Below are 23,693 nucleotides of genomic sequence, written 5' to 3'. Positions count from 1 at the left end.
TTTTACCTATCCTGTGTTCCCAGGGAATCGAACCCCCAAGCTTGGGCGCTTGATAGGGCAATGCTCTACCAATTGAGCTACAGGAATACAATTTATTTTCTAATAATAATGGAACACCTAAGCATTTTCTAACGTCTCCTGCAATAAGTACAGAAGCTTTTTGTTTGCTTTGTATTTACACAGGCTGTGTGAATGACCGCCAAAAATGGCTTCAACAGCTTTTAAATCTTTTTCCAGGACAGAAGAAGACATGAAAACATGCAAATGACATCAAATTAGTGTGACAAACTACATATGACAAACCCACAAATACCCACAATTGTTACAATATGCACCTAAGGATTCAGATAGGTGTAAAAAAAATTCATTCACATCCTGAAAATTACATTGTCTGTCCTCGTTTACTGTTTTAATGAGAATACAATGGCCGTATCAATTCCTGCATTAAAGACTGTAGACAGAGGCTTTGATGAGGTAATGAAAACTCTTTATTCTGGATCTCATAAAAATAGCTGCATTCAACTCTTCAAAATAAAAGCACATCTGACAATGATAAGACAAAAGTAGATTTATGTGTGTGTTTTTTGCCTGATAAGGGACTTCACACAGTACATAACATCCGAAATGAAATGATGCTACAGTAGATACAGTACATCAATTATGGAAATGTTGTACCATGTACTGTATAGCTTCAACCTGTACCAACTTTCAAGTCATATTCAAGTATTTTGACAATGCATTACAGTACATATAAAACTACAAAACCACTACCATCATTGTTTCTGTAAAAATAAACTAAACATGCTATATTTAGAGACATGAAGGTCAATGTAATCACCTGAAAAGTTCTCCAAAAGTTAACAAACAGAGATAACCTTGACCATAATATCTTGACATTTTATAGCTTACAGTAGGTCCATCTCCATCAATACAGACCTCACCACAGAACCACCATAAGCAATCCTTACAATTCACAATTCAATGACATCTAACTTACTGGAAACCAAAGTAATGAGCTCCTAAACATTCAAAGATAAACACATTCTTATTTAACTTAAGTGTCAACTCATTGTAATAAAACAGATGAATGATTTAATAAATAATAAGAAAATAAGTCCTTGTAAAGAGCCATTTACAAAAATACAGTCGTTATAAAACATTCATTATTCATCTCAAAAATATACATTCTTTGACCCATAGTGCTTACTTGACAAAGAGCCTGACAATCTGACATTCTCAGCCAGAGATGTACTGTACATGCACACTAGATTTAAGTACATTTCATTTTATAGAGGATTTTCGCGTACAGTAAGTAAAGATAGCCTGCTTTTGTGTAGATACAATGCAATATAATCAATGCAGATAAAATAAATATCTTATTCAAAAAATGCACTTTGATTCTACTGTAACAATGATGATGAAAAGGCAAGATAGGGTGAGTAAAACACCTTTTTTTTTAAGGTGCGGTCACATTTGTAGTTATCCGGCAAATTTAGATGGGTAAAATCCAAGCATTTCAACAGGAATCCATGCAATCCCATGCACATTTCAGAACGGGCTCGAGTTGGTCCCTGTCGACCGTCAGAAAGCTCAAAGTGAATTCTGCGTGAGTTATTGACAAAAGACAAAAACATTATTTCCTGCTAAATTTTGCTACTAATTTTGCAAAAATGTGACCGCACTTGTATCCTTTTTAACAAACTACTACAGTTAACTGCAGGGATAATGTTTTAATTAGCTATTCTTTACAGTATGCAAAATGTAATTGTTTTGGAGGCAACTGAAAATTGCGTGCAAGGTGCACTAACTACTTGGCGTATTGAGAATGTTTTATTTTGCCAGCAGTCTTGGTAGCCGTCGCTACCTTTGCATCGCAGCCATCAGTGACCGTTCTTCTAATGCCAGATCTTAGTCGTACTTCACCCGTTTCGACTCTCGGACCATCCTTTACCATTTTCTTCCTAAGACCACCACCTTCACGTTTCATTCCAACAGGATCATGCCTATCAACCCATCCACATTTTGCTCCAAGTGGATCTTTCTGTTTTTCAACTTCGTTTGACCTTCCAGTCTTTCCTTTCCTGACAGAAGAATGGGATTTTCCATTTGTGTTAAGTTCATGAGATGCCCTGCGCATATTTCCTGCGGCTTGTATGTGTTTCTGATGAGCCTTTGCTGCCTGAGGACTGACTGGATGCTGGTTTTTCAATGTAGCACGGTTTTCGGAGATGGAAGCCCGGCTTTCGCTGCTGCTCCTCTTTTGGGAGTTGGCAGGGGGAGCTTTGCGCTCTAGCAGGGGGCTGAGGCGGGAATGCCGCTGGTAGGCATACGGAGAGCAGGTGCCGTTGCAGAGCGGATAGCGGATGTGGCAGTAGGGGCAGACAGGACGAGAAAGCTGGGTGTGCGATGGGCTGACCACTGAAGAGAAGAAGGCCTTCTGACCCTGATGAAAGCTTTTCGGGGAGCTGAGGCGTGTTGGAGGAGCAGTATGAGGCCTAGGCCGGTTGCCGTTCACTACGACACTGGCGGCCTGAGCTCTTGTTCGGATGATGGGCACGATGTGCCGTCCGTTCTCTGCCTGAATGGTTTGGATCTGGTGCCACTCCAGCTGGAGGAGGCGCTCTAAATAATTCTCTAGCTGCCCTACGGGTTTTGGCCGGGGAGCCCGCTTACCCTCCGTGTTGAGGAAGATGGCGAGCTGCCTCAAGCTCCAAGCATTGAATGGAGGCGGCAGGAAGTCTGGGTAGATATAGCTGACTTCATTGTTCTCCACCGTCCTGGGTCCAGGTATGTGAGGATGCAGCTCCATGGAGTTGAAGACCTCGGCTCGGAGGTTGAGCTGAGGAGGAGTGCAGGGGGAAGGCAGCACAGGGAGCCGCTCAGAGTCGGACAGGTCACTGGCACTGTCCGTGTCGTCCTCCTTGTGCTCCAGGAGGTGGAGTGAGTCCAGGTCTGAGAGTTGTTTCTGCGAGGGGAACTGCTGCAGCACTGGCTGAGGAGCCAAGGGCAATGATAGAGCACGACGACTCTTCTCCAAGGCCACGCGCCTCTGTAGCATCTCTTTACAGCACTGAGGCTCCAGCTGGATTTTCTGCCTCTCCTGTCCCCCTTCTTGACAAGAGAGTTTGGGACGTGGAGGCCTCAGATCTGATTCACCCTGTGTGCTGCAGCAGTAGTTCAAGTGAGATGTTTTATCAATATATTTATTAGGGCTTGGTTGACAACAATATTGATTACTTGACTTTAATTTTGATGATATCGTGCTTAAATTCCAAGATTAATTCTGCTGATGCACGAACAAAACCATCCCTAAAGTTCATTTATCACATTCAATGATTGTTGATACTACAATTGTATCAGAATTTGAAAAGTAAAATGCAATTTTAATCTTCTTTTAATGTGGTGTAAAAGATCACTGTATCTTATCTGACTCACTTCAAGCAGCTTGTGAACCAATTTTCCTCTTTCCTACAAATTTTAGACAGGGGTGTCCCTAGACTCTTTTTAATGATGCCACATTCGCAAATTAATCACTAGTTTCTGAACTAATTAGTCAAACCAGTTTACAGAAAGGTCTGGAAATGTTTGTGATTCAGTTTGATATTTGGACAGTTCACTCGTGCACTGAATTGTTTCCACATCAGAACAGTAACAGAATACTTTACAAGACAGAAGAGAATTTTTTTTTTTTTTTTTACGTGTAGTCATTTAACAGGTTTTTTTATGGTAAAGGTGGAAGACAAGCTAGAGGAATGACCATCATAAGGTATGTTGTAGGTAACTCTAGAGAGGAGCATATATACATTTCATGTTTACCTATTAGTGATGTCTTATTGAATGCATGTTTGAATAAATCTGTGCCATGACAGTCACCCTTAAAATTTAAGCAACGAATTGGAGTAGAAACAATTTTATCACCAAGAAGTTCACATAAAAACACCTAATATAAAAAAATGGATCAATAATCAGGAGTTGTGAATCAGAATTATAAAATCTGTCAATACCCAGCCCTGATATTTATCACATGGCACTCTGGAATACTTTTTTTCTGATTGGTGAATCATTGCTTCCTGAAACTAGATATTTATATCCATTTGTTTTATTTAATTTTGTTCTTTTATTATTACTATTTGTTGTTACTTATACAGTATATCAAATTGCATATGTTAAGCAACACTCACCCACGCAACTTGCAAGTGCCCCCAGTCGGACTCTTAGCTTTCTTTGGTTTAATGGCAGTTTGGACCTTGGAAAGATCATAAAAACATATTCAAATAGCTGCCCAAACAGGATGTTTGATGTATTTATATTGCATTAGTTGCATATGTAACTTACAATTTTCGCTTTGGGCGGTGGATCCTTCTCTTGCTCAGGACGCAAGGGCACTGTTTTTTCAAGATGTTTCTTATTCTGATACACATTTCCACCTCTCTTATTATTGCTGCAAATAAAGCACATGTTGTTAGTGACACCGTTTTTGTTATTTCTGCGATTTTAATAATTTGCTCCATTCAAGCATACCTGGCAACAATCCCAGTGTTTTCGGCACTTTTCGTTCTAACCTTCTCCTTGTCTGGCACCTTCCTCAGTGTCGCAGACGCAGTTTGTTCTTGCAGGATGGGTCCCATCGCATTAAACACTATGAAGTGTACAGACGCAGTTTTGAAGCTCTCAGCTGTGCCCAAATTGTCCCATTTGTGAGGGCGTACACGCAGCTTGCGACTGAAGAGCACTATTGCAGAAATGCAGCATATTATCAGCGTCACAGTCAATATATTTTCTAGTTTGCCAAGAATTGGAGCAAACCATTGAACAGCGTCGAACAAACTATCTTTAACGTTAAAACATAAAGAGGGCAATAATCACCTTTGCGTCTTGATTATGAAACCTCCATCATCCTGCAATGAGCGAAACGCTTTGAAATCACGGTTACCGAGCATCACTACAGCAGCTCGACAGACTTGTTTACCTGCTGCTTCGTATGTTCAAGCATCGTTGTCGTCGTGATCCGGCGATTGTCATGATGGGAAGTTTAACTCATACGAATACGAGAAACGCGTTTATTTCACCGCTGCTCGTATCGATAAAACAGAAAGAAAACACGCGTATGAATATGTATCAGGGGGCTGATACTGGGCTTGAGTTAGTTCGCAAGAATCTCCGTTTCGTTAAAATTGTAAGACAGGGGTAGCTGCAGCCTGGAGCAATGGGCGTGCCGATAGGAGTTTTACTGTGCTGGCCAATCAGCAGTAAATATACATTTACGTAATTTCCTTAGACAAGGTGGCAGTGACGGAGACATTATGAAAGTCACGCCCCACTTCTCTTACTTTCTAGAAGATATTAAAAGTTATATAAAATCTTTGTCTACCTCCTGTAACAAAAAGGCAACTAAAACTTTGAATGTATTGCTCACTTTTTGGTGTTTTTGTATAATTTCTATTTGACTATCATCTTATATTTTGAAGGAAAAGGAAGATTTTGGTTGTGTAATCTGTTTTCTTGTTTTTTATTTTAGCTTATTGTATTTTTTTTTCTTATTTTTTTTTCTACTCTTTCTTTTTTGATTTGTAATTGTTCGGTCATCCTTGAACCCCTGGCTCTTTTACTTGGCATATGTTCTAACATACTTGTATTTTTGAATGAATGTTTAATAAAAAATATATATATAAAATAAAAATAAAATAAGACGGAGACAGGGTTAGCTCCGTTAGATGCAGCCTGGAGCAATGGGCGTGACAAAAGGTGGGGGGCAAAGGTTCTCATTGGTGAAAGGAGTTTTACTATGTTGGCCAATCAGCGGTAAATATACATTTACGTAGTTTCCTTAGACAAGAAAAATATGTATATTAAGATAAGTTAGTTGCAAACGATCATACTTTCCCTTTGCGTTATAAATGACTGTAAATTACATTGTTTTTAATCCATTGATTTATCTCTATCAACATAATCACACACAATATTGTAGTAACAATATATTGTAATCTATGTGCTGGAAAATGACAATCAGTCAAATTTGTGTTTAAAGCACAACTGACACATCACTAAACCGGAAATTAAGAGCAGAACGTGCACCACTTGCAGGTTATTGTAGCATATGTAAGCACACTGCCATATGCATAATTTAATTTTGCACCGTTAATCAACTTTACATTTTCACTTACTGCAGGTCAATGTAAGGAAGATACTACAGATATTTAAATCATTTTTGTATGTACTCCACTTTTTTCATTGCCTGACCATCTTAATGTTTATGCAGTTCAGTGTTTTTATTATTTTTTATATCTAAAGCACCTTGTTCAATAAGTATTTAGATGTTTCTCATATCTGTCACTGTCTAAGCATGATCTGTTTCTGTTGTTCTGATGAAGGAAACTTGTGTTGGGGCGGATTCAATGTCTGTTGAGAAGCATGTGTATGGAGCTTTTATTTTGACAAAATGATTTGAATTTGAATTGTGTAAATTTGAATTATTTGCAAGTGTAATCTAATAAAATTGAATTTCAGGTGGTAGTTTAAATAGTTCTGAATTAGATTTTTTTAAACGAATATTGAACATTTGAAATTTAACAAACTGAAATGTTTTTATGGCTGAATTTTATAGACATGTATTTTCAAACCGTTAGTTTTTTTTGTTCTGAATTCTTATACTGCAAATATTCATTTAAAAAAAAATCAGATTCAAGTTTTCAAGATGAAGAAATTCGGAACTTAAAATTCAGTTTTCTAAAATTCAATGTCAAAAATTCAAACTCAAAAATTCAGATCTTACAGAAAGTAGGTCACAGGTCATCCACAGGGAAGAGTAGATGATCTCAGAAAAGTCGAACAGAGCATTTTGGCCAATTGGGGACTGCGGAAGTTTTCCTGCGCGCGCGAACGTGGTGGTGGTTCAAGAGGTTGCCACTCTCTTGCTGTGTCCAAATTCAGGGTCTGCATCCTCCTAAGGATCCTTCCTACCCGGTTGAAGGAGGATGGGTCCTCCGACGACCGCAAAAACCGGAAGTCGGTGTTTGTGAATTTGGACAGCCTACCCTTCTTTCAGTTCCCTCCCTTAACCGTTGCTCATATCCTGTCGCCTAGCAACCGTGACAGCGCCAAGCAAGAAGCGGGTGAAGAGCTCATCGTTCTCTCCCCGGAGCTTTATAAACACTTCTGTCTGCTCTTTCGTCCTTAGAAGCGTTAAAACAGCTTCAATCACTAACAAATAAGCTGTGTGTAAGGGGATATTCACACAGGCAGTAAGGAAGAAGCTAGTTTACGAAAGTAAACGTTTTTTTTTTACATATACACGTACACATGTAAAAAAAAAAAAAAATGCTTAATGCTAAAACAAAATGCCTAACTAGAAAACCACTGAAAATATATCTTTTTGAAAAGCCAGTTTTTAAAAAACATCGAAAATAATACTCCTCCCCCACTCCGCTACCGCTCGCTTCGTCCTGCCGAAAAGAATTATGGGATAGGTAGGACGCGAAAGGATCCATCACACCCATCCTTCGAATTCGGGGAAAAGGAGGACGCATTTGTGGGCCGCATTTGAAGGACCCTACGAATTTGGACAGCCTTCGTCGCGGCGCTGTGACGTAACATCCTTCAAATGCGTCCTCCGAAGGATGTAGACCCTGAATTTGGACACAGCCTCTGACTCTGATCACGAATCGCCCGGTGTTGTGTGTTACATTTCGGTTCCGTGAAAAACTGTTCCCGTGGGTAACATGAATATTCATTAGTTCCCTTATTGCGGGCGTATCCTTGAAACAACGTGCAAACGAATGGAACTGAAAATGTGCACGCTCGTCAAATCTCTATTTGATTTAATGGATTGTTTTGAACAGGTAACGAAGTGTCAATGTTAAGTGTTAATTAGCATTAAGAGCAACAGTACCAAAACAAAGGATAGTTTGTGTAATATGATAAACTGTCTTTCATGTTTTGCTTGATTGATTACGGGCACACAGAAAAACAACCAATAAGATAATTTAACCTATCTTACCTAATTTTTACTTGTTGGTGTATTTCGCTTTTTATATATTTCATTTGTGGGGCTTTTTTTTATAATAGTTTGCTTTGATTAGACTACCTAGTTGTCATTGGAGAGAGACTAGTACAATTTGTATACAAAACCTGAAACAAACCACTACAATATCTGTGTCTTAATAAAATCGGTGTGAGCATCCTGTGTCATGCTTTCTTTTATAACCAGTTTTTACCAGCCTTCACAGACCCATCAGTGTATTTATTATTATAAATGCAAATTTATTCTGTCACATATTTTATCCTATTACTAAGATTTTAAAGTCATGCAACATTGAAACGTGAGTTAATTTTTATATTTAAATTAACAGTTTTTAAAATGGACACCTTTTTCTTTATTGCATTGAGTTAACAGTCAAATACAGAGCTAAACGGTTTAGACAATCTGAGAAAGAACTACTAATAATAAATATAATAATTATGAATATCATAAGCATACATTATCTCTGTTCTTTGACCATAGGCACTGAACAACAACCTCATCATGTCATGTCTAAGAATAATGAATAGTGATTCATTGTGTAAATAATGTTTAACATTTGAAAATCTTATTCAAAATTTTTTTTTTTCACATTTTACAACTATTACATACAATGAAACCCAAATGTTTCTTTGTCAGCCAAACTCTGTTCTCCTGTCACTTACCGAAATTAATATTCTCTGAGATTCATTAAAGTTAATATTTCAATAATTTAACAACACTCTTTAATGTTGACAGTTCTCTGATGTGTATTAATAGTAACATGGCATGCAGGTTAACAAATAACATGTTATCTTTAAGTATGTTTACTGCTTAAAATTATACTCAAAAAAACAATATTGTAGAAAACAAATATTACATTCATTAAATGTTACTATGACAAGTACAGAAGTAATTGCTTTATGAATTTAACACAAATAGAAAAGACAAGGAAAGTTGTGTCAAAGTAAGCATGGAATGAAGCAATGCAAAATGAGGTGAGTGTCTGAAATATGTATTGTCTCTGGATGAGAACAGCCTCCATGTATATCCAGTTCATACAATGATCAGCTACTGTACCAGTGACTTCAGCTCTCTCATCAAGTCTGAAACAGACAGGAACTTTACATGATGATCAATATATGTGGAAACATCACAAAAGCAAATCAAAGCCATATTATAACATTGGTGATGATGAGACGCATGATTTCTTATCCAAATGTAAAAATAATATTCTTGGAGTACCTGCTGACCTATGTCCAAGAAGACTGCATCAGAACACTACTTTAAGGTTTATGCACCGTTTTATATAACATAATATATAATATAAGTTAGATTGATTACAATATTGACATTTTCACTGCAAGAAAAGTGTTTTCAGTAGCCTATGTATGTGATTTATTTAGGTAACAGAAACACTGGCTACATACAAACTAAAGTTTTTATAAATGACACAGGATAGCTAGCCTATAAATATATTTAGTAGACGGCATATATATTTGTTTCAAGCATCGTCATGAATACATTAATAGTAGTAATAGTCACCAGTAGCCTAACTTAGCTAATCATACTATTCAAACAGCAATTAATGCCCCACAAATGAAATGTATAAAAAGCTAAACAAAAAAAACAAAACAAAAAAAAAATGATTAAGAAACTATATATCCCAAGGTTAGCATAGGTTATTCGCTTATTGTTTTTCTGTGTTCCTTCAATCAAGCAAGCAAATCAGCTTACAGACGATTAATATTACACAAACTGCATTGTTTTGACACGGTTACAATGCTTAAGTGCTTAAGATAGACACTTCGTTACCTTTTCAAAATAATCCAAATAGCGTTTTGAGAAGCGTGCACTAATCAGGGAACTAATGCATGTTCATGTAAACTCCACCCACGGGAACAGTTTTTCACGGGAACCGAATATTACACAACACCGGACGCGAACGGTGCGACGCGACCCGTGAAATCCCCAACTGCACACGGATTCCCCTCCTATTTCTGACCTAGTCCCAGCTCTTTGCAACAGTCGCTTCAAGCACAGAGTTGCGTCGCGCCGCTTGCGTCCTGTCTGTTCTAATCAATTTTATACAAAATATTACTAACAAACACCAGAGATCGCTTAGACAAAATGTTTCTCGTGCTGAGAAAGCTAATCTAACACTTACCCCCGGGCGATTCATGATCAGAGTCAGAGAGTGGCAACCTCTTGAACCACCACCACGTTCGCGCTGGAAAACTTTTCTGAGATCATCTACTCTTCCCTGTGGATGACCTGTGACCTACTTTCTGTAAGATCTGATTTTTTGAGTTTTGAATTTGAATGATTTAGAAAACTGAATTTGATGTTCCGAATTTCTTCATCTTGAAAACTTAAATCTGAATTTTTTTAAACTGAATATTTGCAGTATAAGAATTCAGAACAAAAAAAACTAACTGTTTGAAAATACATGTCTATAAAATTCAGCCATAAAAACATTTCAGTTTGTTAAATTTCAAATGTTCAATATTAGTTTAAAAAAATCAAATTCAGAACTATTTAAACTACCACCTGAAATTCAATTTTATTAGATTACACTTGCAAATAATTCAAATTTACACAATTCAAATTCAAATCATTTTGTCAAAATAAAAGCTCCATACATGTGAATGTACAAAGAGAGTATCGGAAAACACAACCAGACACCTGGACTGTCAAAGACCACACAGCAGGAACATTTTCCCGGAGACGTTGAGAAAGCATGGAAGGAATGTCTGTGGAGGATGTACTCAAAAAATACCCATACTTAAGGACACCTGAGTAGTTAAAAAAAATCATCAACTGTAAAATATCTTGTTTCAAATCTTTTCAAGTAATATTTTATTCTTATGTACCCTTTAAGCGCATCTGTTAAAAATGTAAAACAAAAGTTTTAGAAAACAATGTAAGATTTATCAGTGTATAAAAGAACGTGAAATGCATCGTATATTGTGAACCTTATACATTAACTTCTAATTGTTTTTGCAGTTCGGCACTGTATGTAGCTACACTGTCTGAGCCAAAGAGAATGGAACGGAATTTGAAAAGTGTTTTCATTTTTTTCATCTCTTTTTTTATTATTATTATTTTTCTTTTTTTATGTAGGGAGACCCTGGTACACCCTTTCCTACCATACAGCTGATGAATACGGACTGTAAAATGGCATTCATAGTAGGAGGGCTCAGTGTGTTGACAGAAGATGGAATAGACATGCCAGTGCACCATGAAGCCTTCATAACAGCCTTCTGGATGTATACTGCTTTCAACATTGCATATCCAACACACCTGAGAAAGACACTGACTTTCCTTCAGAGGCACATTGTCAGAAGATAGAGACAAGCACTGCCAGTTACATTACTCTGAATGCTTAGTCTTTTGTATTAGATCCTCATGCCTTAACTGTACCTTTGCCCAAATTGCATATCAGAATCAGAATCAGAATGAGCTTTATTGCCAGGTATGTTTACACATACGAGGAATTTGTTTTCGTGACAGAAGCTCCGCAGTACAACAGAATGACAGCGACAGAACATAAAACACATAATAAAAGAATAAAAAATACAAATATGTAGACAGTGAATAACAATATACAAATGACAATTGTAGGCAGGTATATTACAAAGTGAAGTTATGTATGTACATATATATTGTGTGCAAAATTTAAGTGTATACTAAGTACGTGTGTTAGATAAATAAAGTGTGTGTGTATATAAATATAAAGTGTAGTGTGTTCGCCATTATTGTCAGCTGTTCATAAGATGGATTGCCTGAGGGAAGAAACTGGTCCTGTGTCTGGTAGTTCTAGTGCTCAGTGCTCTGTAGCGTCGACCAGATGGCAACAGTTCAAAGAGGGAGTGTGCTGGATGTGAGGGGTCCAGAGTGATTTTGACAGCCCTTTTTCTCACTCTGGATAAGTACAGTTCTTGAATAGATGGGAGAGTTGAACCGATGATTCGCTCAGCAGTCCGGACTCCCCTTTGTAGTCTTCTGAGGTCAGATTTAGAAGCTGAGCTGAACCAGACAGTTACTGAAGTGCAGAGGATGGATTCAATGATGGTGGAGTAGAACTGTTTCAGCAGCTCCTGTGGCAGGTTAAACTTCCTCAGCTGGCGGAGAAAGTACAACCTCTGCTGGGCCTTTTTTACGATGGAGTCAATGTGAATGTCCCACTTCAGGTCCTGAGAGATGGTGGTTCCCAGGAACCTGAATGACTCCACTGCAGTCACAGTGCTGTTCATGATGGTGAGTGGGGGGAGTGCAGGGGGGTTTCTCCTGAAGTCCACGATCATCTCCACTGTTTTGAGGGTGTTAAGCTCCAGGTTGTTGAGAGTGCACCAGACAGCCAGCTCTTTTACCTCCTGTCTGTAAGCAGACTCGTCACCGTCCTGAATGAGGCCGATGAGTGTGGTGTCGTCTGCAAACTTCAGGAGCTTGACAGAGAGGTCCTTAGATGTGCAATCGTTGGTGTACAGGGAGAAGAGCAGTGGGGAGAGAACACAGCCCTGGGGAGCTCCGGTGCTGATTGTACGGGTGCTGGATGTGTATTTTCCCAGCCTCACTAGCTGCTGCCTGTCTGTCAGGAAGCTGTTGATCCACTGACAGACGGAGGTGGGCACGGAGAGCTGATTTAGTTTGGGCAGGAGGAGGTTTGGGATGATCGTGTTGAAGGCCGAGCTGAAGTCCACAAACAGGATCCTCACATAAGTCCCCGGTCTGTCTAGGTGTTGCAGAACATAATGCAGTCCAATGTTTACTGCATCGTCCACAGACCTGTTTGCTCTGTAGGCAAACTGAAGAGGATCTAGCAAGGGCCCAGTGATGTCCTTCAGGTGGGCCAGCACCAGTTTTTCAAATGACTTCATGACTACAGACGTTAGAGCCACAGGCCTGTAGTCATTTAGTCCTGTAATTTTGGGTTTCTTAGGGATGGGTATGATGGTGGAACGTTTGAGGCATGAAGGGACTTCGCACAGCTCCAGCGATCTGTTGAAGATCTGTGTGAAGATGGGGAATATAAGGACATTCACTCTTTTGAAGTTAATCCAACATGTTGGAGTTGTAAATTTTCCAAGAACTAAATATTAGTATAACCTGTGGTCTAGATGAGTGCCAGACAGTCAACTTTTTTTGTGATTTGATACTGTTAATAAACGTGTACAGGAAGCATATGTACTTTTGGTACTCAGTGCAGAGTCTTATTATAATATAATGGAGAAGCGTCTGGCTGCAGACTTGCACTCTCGGACACTTGCGCTTCCACTAGTGACAACACTTGCAGTCTTTTTTTTTTTATATTTTATTCTACTTATTGGTTTCTTTTTGTTTGAATCCCTCAACATTTGTTTTTCTCTTGTGTAGGTATCGTTGACTGGAAGTCTGTCAGTCCAGATGTGAGGAGGACATACAGAGTGGAGCTGGAGATCAGCAGGTGTGATGGCTGTAAATACTGTGGTCTTGGAAAGAAGGGGGTCGTCACAGCTTTCTATTCAGACAAAGAGTTTAATGGATTCTTTTCTATGGACTGCTTCTACAGAATGAATAAATGAGTGGTTTATCTATCTATCTTTTTTTTTTTTTACTTGAATTGGCGACTGAAACTGAAAGGTAAATAAATGTTTAGTGGATAAAGCTGTGTCTGTTTGCTTAATTGGTTAATGTCACTTAAAATAATGTTACTAAACTCGTCTGACTAATTTTTAAATTTGATAATTTAGTGGTATTGTCAAATATTTATTTTTCTCTATCAGGCAAAGGGTAACACTTACAATAAGGTTTCATTTGCTGACTGATGTATTAACTATCATTAACTATGAGCAATACATTTGATACAGTTTTTATTAAAGTTTTTTATTTAATAAAAATACAACCGTTCGTTGTTTGTTGTTGTTAGTTCACTTCACAGCTAGTGCATTAACTAATGTTAACAAATACAACTTTTAACTTTAACTTAAGAACAGCTAGTGCGACTAACCGTGTTAAGAGAAGTTTGTATTCTCGAAAAATAATTGTAATTTGTTTTTGATTACTGATAAATCAATACCGAAACTAGCGGCGTTGATGACGTCAGTAACCCGCGCCATGAAGTTTTCAAAGTAATTTAAAATTAATTTCTTAATATCATTAACGCTGTTTTTACCTTGGAAGAGTTACATTTGGTTTTATAGGATTGTGTTGAAGTTATGGCTTCCTTTTGGCTCGCTATCTTTTTTTTAACAGCCAGCTTTTGCGTTACCTTTTGGCACACCCTACTTGCAGCAGCTCGCAGACTTGTTTACCTAATGCATGTGGGCGGCGCTGAAACGCTCCTTTCATCTGATTGGTCGACTCGCTCCGGCCCTTTCACTCTTTTAGGCAGAATAAGAGTCAGTGTAGGAGTGCGGCACTATAATGTCTGTAAACACCACTCACTGTTAATTAGCATAATATTTGAATCAGATGTTGCTGGGCACATAATTTGCGGTGCTGCGACTTGCAAGTGAACCCTATAAATTATTTCTAGGTTATAGTAATATATGAATATTGTCCCATTGATGAATACAGTGGAAAAAGTCTCCTCGGATAAAAGTAAAGTGGAAATAAAAATTAATAACAGTCTGAACAGTTCCATGATGTCTGTAACATTTACCAATCTCGTCTTTTAAGTCTAAAGACACTAGGTATGTGTGTGTGACATTAATAAATATTTGTGAAGATTAATAAAGTTATATTTATGAAATATATTAGAAAATAACGTTTAAATTTATGAATGTAAGCATGTGTAGCCAACTCAGCCAACACGAGTCAGACGAGTCTGAAGGTCTGAGCTGAATTTGGTGAAACATTAAAGTTCTAGTCGGTGTCAATTACTCTCTTAATAAATAAATATAATGTTTAAAAATATATCGGCTTTCTCAAGCCCAACAAATAAGACTGAGAAGAGAAACATCAACCATTTTAGTATGTAACAAAACTGTAAGGCATGAAAAATAGGGATTTTATTTGACCTAAACCCAGTTAATATTTGTCAGTATGGTGCGTTCACTGATTCTACCTTCTCTCTTTTTAATCTCATTCATTTCATGTGAACTGAGTTGGCTACACATGCTTGCATTCATAAATTTAAAAATGATTTCTATTTTATTTCATAAATTTAACTTTATTAATTTTCACAATTATTTATTAATGTCACACACATACCTAGTGCCTTTAGACTTAAAAGACGAGATTGGTAAATTTTACAGACATCGTGGAACTGTTCAGTCTATTATTCATTTTTATTTCCACTTCACTTTTATCCAAGGAGACAGAACGTTTTGCACTGTAGCCTATTTTTCAATGGGACAATATTCATACAATCCTATAACCCAGAAATAGTTTAAAGAGGTCACTTGCAAGTCGCAGCAGCACGAATTCTGTGCCCAGCAACCTCTGATTCAAATATTATTCTAATTAACAGTAAGTGTTGTTTTCAGACATTATAGTGCCGCACTCCTACTGACTCTTATTCTGCCTGAAAGAATGAGGGCCGGTGCGATCCGACCAATCAGATAAAACGAGCGTTTCAGGGCCGCCCACAAGTGCGAATGAAATACTGAAACCGTAAACAGATTCGTAAACCTCAAACTAAAAACCGAGCCAAAGTCACATTCCCCGTTTGTTAAACTAAACGGAAAAACGAATAAACGAGCCATTTTCCATTTATTGTGTTTCCTAAATAGGAAATGAATGTGTGGGGGTGGATACTGAGTTTGAGTAAGTTCGCAAGATCACTGTTTTATTAAAACTGTTCAGCAAGGTTGCCAGATCGTAGGATTTCGTTTTTCGGGATAAAGATTTTTAATCAGGATCCTTATGATTATATATATATATACATACACACACACACACACACACACACATATACACATACATGAGCGTCCTTTTAGGCTGGCCTCAAAAGGATTAATTCTGTAATTTTGAAAGTTCAAAAAATAAATAAATAAACACACACACACAAGGAGAGTGAGAGAGAGAGAGAGAGAGAGAGAGAGGGATATTCGCATGTTTATGTTTTATAAAAAAAAATTACTGCTTTTTAGCACAGACGTAGAAGCACCTGTTATATTGTGTGTTATATAGGCACTACTGAACAGACAAGTTCATTTGTTGTAAGAGTGTCCCTTCAGGTAAACAAAACTTCTACACACATGCAGTCTTGATGCAAACTTGAACACTTAAAAATACAAGAAATACATAATAAATAGACAAGAAGTCAAGAGAAAAGACCGCAAGCACCTTATAAATAGTGCATGGATTGTGGACGTACGTCCAAAAACAACAGCCTGCGACTGTCTGTAAGTGATTCAACAATAAAGCAGTTATAATAGGAAGATATGGCAACCGTGCGACCAACAACACTTCCCGAGCCACGCCCCCTTTGTTTAATATCACGCCCCTGGCTTTACTGCGCAGTTTGCTTGAAATGCGTCGTATGTGTGTTGTGTCAAGTAGTATAATTCTCTTTTAAACAGTGTTGGTCGTGTTGGTCATTAAATGACTAGTTTATAACAATAGCAACGGATGATCTTCAGATGCGTAGTAAACTGATACACGTTGGATTTTCCTGGTGAGGCAATAAAACGCGAACTTGAACTTCTTCCTTTTAGTTTGGTATAGAGGCGAGGTCATTGACTAATAAATGTTTGTACTCACGGTGTGCATTTTGAAAGACATTAAATGTAGGCTAAGTTGCCATTACTTTGCCTGGAAGTGTTCAGCTGACCAGCTGAGATTGGAATAGCCAGTGAACCTATTTGCACATCTGCACAATATTACCTGATATTGCTTACTAGAACGTTAAAACTCTAAAATATTTACAAAAATGCATAACCAATAATGTTTTCTCTTTTTCAGTTCTTGTGTGGTACCACTTTCCAGTAAACATGGCCTGGTCTTTAGGATGTTGCAAAAAAGAAACACCCCTTTGAAGAGACGAACGCTGACATATTTTTTTCAACAGTATCAGAAGACATTGCAGGATTTTGCAAGACATGTCCCAATCAAAAACAGACACTGGAAAGAGGGCAGATCAAATTTGTCTACCAAGCCCGAAGACTACCCCATGGGCAACAGCAGGTCGCAGTCTGTCATGTGAACCAATCATCAAATCCATCATCCAGAGGCGCACACACTCCTTTCCATCTCCATCAGAGAAAAGGGTGTTCAGGTGCCGACCCAGAGTCCGGTTTGTGGACTCTTTGGGGTTGGAACTAGAAACTGTCAAGGTTTTTAAAAGAGGACCCGTTTGTTCCAGAGCATGTTCTCTTTCGACTGTTAGTGAGCGCAGAGTTAGCCAAAAAAAGTAAGGGGATGGAGATTTCCCTTTCTTACCTGAAACCCATGTTCTCAGTCCAGCCAGGTGACTGTACATACTACACCGAGCGTCTGCATTGCCAACAAGTGTGTCTGGAGCGGGTATTGTGCTATGAGCCTGGCATAATAGGCATAGTTCAAGTTGTAAACTTGGCATTTGAGAAGGAAGTGAGTGTGCGCTACTCTTTTACAAGCTGGAAGAGTTTCTCAGAAACCAAAGCTTACTGGGTTGCAAGCACATCCATTTCAAATGGGCCCTGCTGTGACACTTTTCAATTTAATCTACCCGCTCCTCCATATATCCTTCACCCTGGAGCAGTGCTGGAGTTTGCCGTTTGTTATAAAGTAATGGGCATGCAGTTTTGGGATAACAATGGTGGGCATAATTACAAGTTAACCTGTAACAGTTATAACCTGCCTGTGCCAAAGGAATGTGAAGACAGCGTGATACACTTTATCTGAAGACACAGAGAGTTAGATCAAACTATTTTTCACTAAGTTTCACTTTTATATTTTGCTTGCAACCACCAGCATTTTCACTATATGATATACAGTGCTAACCTTCTGAATGTCTTGATAATTAATTTGTAAATAATAACTTGAAGCAATATGAAATATGGGATTTTTTACTTTAAGTGCTGACTGTTTAACTGGACTGACAGTATTACTCTGGGTTGATTTGAAAACGTATTGTAGTTTTAAAAAGTGCCTTTACTATATATTTGTAACATTTCAAGTTTGCACTTACTTGCACTTACCTATTGTCAGTATGGTAATTTTCATAATACTTGTGGATATTGTAGACACAGATGTTGATACAAGTAACTAAGGATGGGTAATCCCACTTGCATTAAAGAACTGATAAAAAATATTCAGCCATTCTTTTTTGCATCGCATTGTCATTCACATAAAGCCTTCCAATAAAGCCATATTACTGTTAACACAGAAATTGCTCTGTATAAAGTGTTGCAGAGGTGACAGTTTTTTGTAAAAGTCATGTCTTGCATGTTTTAATAAAATTCTGTTTATTATACCGACTGCTGTCTCAAATGTGTACCCATATGGAATAAAAGTGTAGTCATGGCCATGATTAACTACAATAATCGTCTTTTGTTTTTATTTGTAATAAAGCCATGGTTAATTTTCATAATGCACAAATCATTAAAATATTTCCAGTGCGTTTTATTTTGTAAGATCTGTGACTTTTTGGTATTGAAGAAATGCTTTTTTACACTGTGTATTGTTAATTGAGAAGCGGTTCAATCGATTCACTGAACAGATCTGACTTTTATTATTATTATTAATAAAAATATACACTTGCTGATACGGAATACAAAAGTGGAAAAAAAAAATATGCCAAGGAAAAGTGCAAGTTCAAGGTTCAAGGATGGGCAAACTATACACAGCAATTACAATTCAGGAGAGATAGAGAGAAAATATATTACAAATAAAATTAAAACATTAAAAGAAAATTTTTCTCCAGTCAGACGTAGCCAGCATCGATTTTTGCTCAAGCACGCACACGTCATCTTTTTTCCCGCATTATCAAACCACACCCCATTTAAACCGTCAAAAACGAAGCTAATCTCTCTTTGACAAATTATTTTGAGAGAAAGTTGACCATTTCCGTCTCGTGCTTGTATCTTAGCGTCGTTAATTTCTCATTATTTGTTAATAATATAATTTTGCGTCTGTCATAATCTGAGGTAAGATCTGAACACTTAGCACTTAGCCATAGATACGATTTAATATAATAATTAAATGAAATATGATCGCCTTCAACATTCATTTGTATGGTTATGTCTGTTATTTTGTGCAACAGTAATTTTGCTTTCTATGCTGTAACGTTAGTTTAGAGCCTTATTAACTAAATTTACTAATCCACTAACAGCATAATTTGAGCAAGTTAATATATTGAATTTGATGAACTTAATACATTGCATAAACATCGTTTTGTTACTTTAATTTATTTTAATTAAATTCAGAGAAATATGGGGACTAACATTTAAATGCATATGAGTCCTCTCTTTCCTGTTTTCCTTGAATTATCTGCATCTTATAAGATTCATGTTTATGAGCTCATATTTAATGCCTTCAGCATCTAAAACAAGTCGTGGATGTGGCTTTCAAACACAACATTTTTCAAGATCTAGAAAAAGTCGTACAAAATTAAAGCGAGGAGGAAACCACAATAAAATGTCCCAGACAATTCATGAACAAGCTGGATAAGCTTTTCATCAGGGTTAGTTATGTATTTGACATTGCATGCATGACTTAACTGAATAAACCTCTTCACTGGATTTATATGTAGTGTCTTTGATTATATGTTCTTGCAGGAAATTGATCTCGGAAATGTGGACAATGCTTGTCTGGTGCTTACTGTTTAACAAAAATATGGTGAGATGCTTGTGTTTCCAGGTGGTGGAGGAATATCTGTAATGATTGCCCAGGGATTTGTCAAAAAGATAAGTGTATATTCAATGTTTCTGTTCTCTCTATGTCTGTTTTGGTGAAGGAGAATAATTTTTTTTTGCTTCAAATGTATGTTTACATGGTGCAGTGGTTCGAGAAGGCCAGAAAGATGTGGGCGAAGGAATGGTCATCAAGAAATGAGGCTACGATAAAGCTGGCTGAAGGCTTCTTTAATATACTGATGGTTTGTAATGGCACATTTTTGGGGTAAATTGAAATGCAACAACCATTTGCTATGTTTGATGTAAACACTGGTTCATATAAACAGATTTCAGAATCTGAAATCAGACTGGATTGGATGTAAACATACCTATTGGCAGCACTCAAATGTCACCACCTATTGGTGCTATCTGAATTGGCAGATGTAAATGCAAGGCAAAGAGTACACAATCAAAAAAGTGCAAAAAACCTGTGTATTCCCTCAGGTACGAAGTTACACCATCAGTATGCATGGAAGTAATCCAAAAATTAGTAATTACATGTCACTTGATCTGTGCTTACCCAGACTTTTCCAGAAATAGAACACTGAATTACAGGACTCAGGGCTCGACATTAAGCTTTGACGTGAGCTTGTCCTTTCGGACAAGTAAATCAATCATTCACTTGTCCGAGTGGAAAAGTTACTTGTCCAGGGGGAAAAAGTGTTTTTTGTTTGTTTTTTGGCACAAATGTAAATTATTCTGAAGCAATCTTATCAGTGCTTAATCAGGTATTACTTTAATCAGCACATTTTTTATATATATCTGGCTTAAATTGATTGCTGTTACATTTTTTTACTTTATGAAGGACAATATTTTCCTAAACTGATTAAATGTACGTCAGATTCTTACATGTGATCAATACATTAAGTATAAGTAAAAAATAAGACACTTTATGATTGTTACTATTCAAATGAAATCAGTATCAACAAACTCCATCTGTCCAAATGCATAAATAATGTTATTAAATTAATGTTTAACTTTTTTTGACATATATGAAGTGTTGGAAAAATACACTGATACTTTTAAATATGATATTAAATTACCAGTAGGTGGTAATTTAATTCAACCAATTCATTCAAATGGCGAAGACTCTGATACTGTCAATAATACATTGTCCGTTATTAGTCACCGTTTACACGGAAAGTAATAAAATCAGAATCATTCTCGCCAAAGTTTCGGTGCTGCCCAAGTTATTGTCTGTTTATTATAACAAATTTGGTTACTTGTCCGGTCAGTCAAGTAAAATTTTCTTTCACTTGCCCCTTCACAAAATCCACTTGTCCCGCGCAAGCGGACAAGCGTTAATGTTGAGCCCTGGGATGTATGAAGGATTATTATTTACTCTTATTGACAGGCAGCAAGGAACTTCAAATGCTATTCTGGAAAAGATTCCAATGAAGCTGAAAAAGAAAAAGAAGCTCTTGTCAACTCTGGAGGCGTCACCTATGATGTATGTTGAATGATGGTGCATTATCACTCTCCTTTGCCTTAAGAATTTAACCATACATTTAAAAGTCCCCTTCTTGCACCTATAGATACATTTAATCTGGAAAGTACATGTAGGGGTGTGAATATGCTTGTATTTTAAATATTCAGTGTTTTGGGTTTTTATAAGGAATGCAGTGGCCAGGCAAATCCTCAGAGGTGAAGGTTAGTGTTAAAATACATTGTCATGAGTATACTTAGGGTCTATTCACACCAGGAAATTCCCCTAGTTCACTTGATTTGGTCCGGACCAAACATTTTTTAAATTTATTTTGTTTAGTGTGGTTCGTTTTCACACTGCCCTTTTTGCAAGTCAACCAGAAATTAAAAATCAGGAAGCTTGAAAACAGGTTAATCATGGAGATGTTTTGTAGTGCATGTTATTATTTTACTGATTTTCTCTTATCAGCCACAAAGGCGATATGAAGACTAGGGCTAAAGCTAATGATTATTCTGATAATCGATTAGTTGGCCGATTTTCGATTAATCAGATTAAACCCCCTATTTTCTTTATTTTAATATACTGAAAAAAACCAAAAACCTGTGACTGATAGTATGAGCGCAGTCTCGAGGGTACCCCCGGCCTGCGAGGGGCGATGGGGGTATATGACGAGCGGGGCCGAGAGCCATGGGAACGGTGGAATGATGCTGCTGAGGATTCCACTTGGTCTTAAAGCCTTCCTCGAAAGTCTATGTACACAAATAACAATGATTTTCTTAAAAAAAAAAAAAAGATGAATTATCAATTTTTTTTTTATTATGGTCTTGTGAAAATAATAATATGGGCTGCAAGAAAATAATGAATAGAAAGTGTAGGGCTGCTGTGAGTGCAGACAGCATTTCAACTAGTAGCATGACATGGGTGGTAGTTCTGTTTAGCTTGTGGGGGTTGAAAAATAAAGGTGTTAATCTCTTGCTATTTCGTATGGAAAGTGTCTTGTGAGGGTTTCAAACTTGCAAAGAAGGTTTGCAAAATAGGACTAATGCTGTCTATTTTGGTTTTAGGACAGCATTGAAGAAAGGTTTTGATCCATTTCATCTCCGAGCAACACACAATAGTCTTTAGTTACTAAATGATTCAGTGTTTTTGAATGAGTCATTGTTTCAGTGAGCCATTTATAAAAACAGTTACTTGCTTCATTTATTTAATGAATCAGCCTTTTCTACGAATTGTTTAAATCAATGATTCATTCATTAAGACAGTGACTTGCCACCACCTACTGGGGGTTTAATTTCATGTTTGAAAGTGTCATTGCATTTTACCAACTTTTCAAATTTGTATGTAAAAAAAAAGTAAAACTTTAATCTAATAATATTATTTATGCATTTGCAATTTTGAGTAAATGAATTTATGGTACCTATCTTCATTAAAAAGTCTGAGTGAATACATCTAAATTGCACCTTAGATGCAGCTTCTGTGTTTCCTCTGGACAGATGGAGTTTGTTGATACCGACTTAATTTGAATAGTAATAACCATATAGTGTCTTATAATTCTAACTTAATTTGTTGATCAAATGTAAGAATTGAATGTAAATGTAAGAGGTAAATGGATGCATGTACATTTAATCAGTTTAAATATTGTCCTTCATAAAGTTAAATAGTTAAAAAGCAATCAATTTAAGACAAAGGTCAAAAATATGCTGATTAAAGTTATACCTGATAGAGCACCGATGCGACTGCTTCAGAATAAATGACATTTGTGCCAAAAAAATGACCAAAAAACACTTTTTCCCCCTGACAAGTAACTTTTTTACTTGGACAATTGACAAGGAAAAGCTCATGTCGAAGCTTAATGTCGAGCCCTTGTATGTTATGAAGCATACTAAGGAAATGCCATTGCTGATGTGAACATATTTGAATGATTTTAACTTTATTTTATTTATTTGTGTACAAGATGACAGGATTGTCCCAGACTCCCAACCAGTGAGAAAGAGAAGCTCATAGTGAGTGTTTTTTTACTGACATTTCATGTACAGTTTCTCACCTGTTTTACATTGTGTCCATTGTAGAGATGATTCTGTCTGCTCAGTGCTCACAACATAATGTTTGCTTGTTTGTCTATGTTTTATGAGTAACTGATCAGTTCAGCAGCTCCCTGGAGCTTGAAGTCTAGTAAAAGGAAAATCTGGGTATCTGGATCACTGCTGACTTGGCAAAAAGACTACTCTTAAAACAACACTATATCAGGTGAGTTATCGGCAGAGATATTAAACTACAATACATGACTCCTGAAAACTTAACTGTGATTGGTCAATCACTACATTCTGTGGTTTTTGTTGTTGTTGTTGTTGTTGTTGTATTATGACCCCTATACTATAATTGACTGTTTGAACCTATTTCCTACATATCTGTGCTAGTCTCATGTCACTTTTGACTGTGCAGTCTCATTCTCACATAATAAAATATAATA

The 23,693-nt window shown here is 37.1% G+C and overlaps 1 protein-coding gene, 3 long non-coding RNA genes and 1 pseudogene across 11 annotated transcripts in view; 3 read left to right on the top strand and 2 right to left on the bottom strand.

Annotated features, from left to right (window-relative positions):
• Positions 1–470: 470 nt before the first annotated feature.
• LOC113098296 (protein FAM217B-like) lies at positions 471–5,677 on the bottom strand. 2 transcript variants are annotated; one of them, XM_026263314.1, is made up of 5 exons: positions 4,867–5,677; positions 4,522–4,639; positions 4,336–4,441; positions 4,182–4,246; positions 471–3,164 (listed from the first exon to the last, which is right to left on the bottom strand). In XM_026263314.1, the coding sequence occupies exons 2-5, from the start codon at positions 4,626–4,628 to the stop codon at positions 1,808–1,810; spliced, it is 1,635 nt and encodes a 544-aa protein (XP_026119099.1). In that variant the 5' UTR covers positions 4,629–4,639; positions 4,867–5,677; the 3' UTR covers positions 471–1,807. The 2 variants fall into 2 exon arrangements, with proteins under 2 accessions (XP_026119099.1, XP_026119098.1); XM_026263313.1 differs by having other exon boundaries at positions 4,522–4,732; positions 4,867–5,674.
• A 2,638-nt stretch (positions 5,678–8,315) lies between these two features.
• On the bottom strand, positions 8,316–10,250 carry LOC113098305 (uncharacterized). Its single transcript, XR_003288987.1, has 2 exons — positions 10,164–10,250; positions 8,316–9,102 (listed from the first exon to the last, which is right to left on the bottom strand). It is a non-coding gene; the product is annotated as an uncharacterized LOC113098305 (long non-coding RNA).
• Positions 9,109–13,820, top strand: LOC113098304 (uncharacterized). Of its 2 annotated transcripts, none has more exons than XR_003288986.1 (3): positions 9,109–10,286; positions 11,120–11,265; positions 13,373–13,820. It is a non-coding gene; the product is annotated as an uncharacterized LOC113098304 (long non-coding RNA). The 2 variants fall into 2 exon arrangements; XR_003288985.1 differs by having other exon boundaries at positions 11,120–11,471.
• Positions 13,821–16,890: 3,070 nt separating this feature from the next.
• On the top strand, positions 16,891–18,437 carry LOC113098303 (protein phosphatase 1 regulatory subunit 3D-like; annotated as a pseudogene).
• Positions 18,438–19,895: 1,458 nt separating this feature from the next.
• The window catches only part of LOC113098293 (uncharacterized), a 58,253-nt gene continuing 54,455 nt past the window's right edge, over positions 19,896–23,693 (top strand). For 5 of the 6 annotated variants that reach the window (XR_003288981.1, XR_003288979.1, XR_003288980.1 and 2 more), the window contains exons 1-3: positions 19,896–20,000; positions 23,178–23,226; positions 23,356–23,470. This is a non-coding gene — a long non-coding RNA (uncharacterized LOC113098293). The remainder of the gene's footprint in view (positions 20,001–23,177; positions 23,227–23,355; positions 23,471–23,693) is intronic. The other variant, XR_003288977.1, reaches the window with a different exon arrangement.

The sequence above is a fragment of the Carassius auratus genome, unplaced genomic scaffold (assembly GCF_003368295.1).
Source record: "Carassius auratus strain Wakin unplaced genomic scaffold, ASM336829v1 scaf_tig00216504, whole genome shotgun sequence".
NCBI classification, from domain to species: domain Eukaryota; kingdom Metazoa; phylum Chordata; class Actinopteri; order Cypriniformes; family Cyprinidae; genus Carassius; species Carassius auratus.
This window is presented reverse-complemented; position numbering and strand designations above follow the sequence as displayed.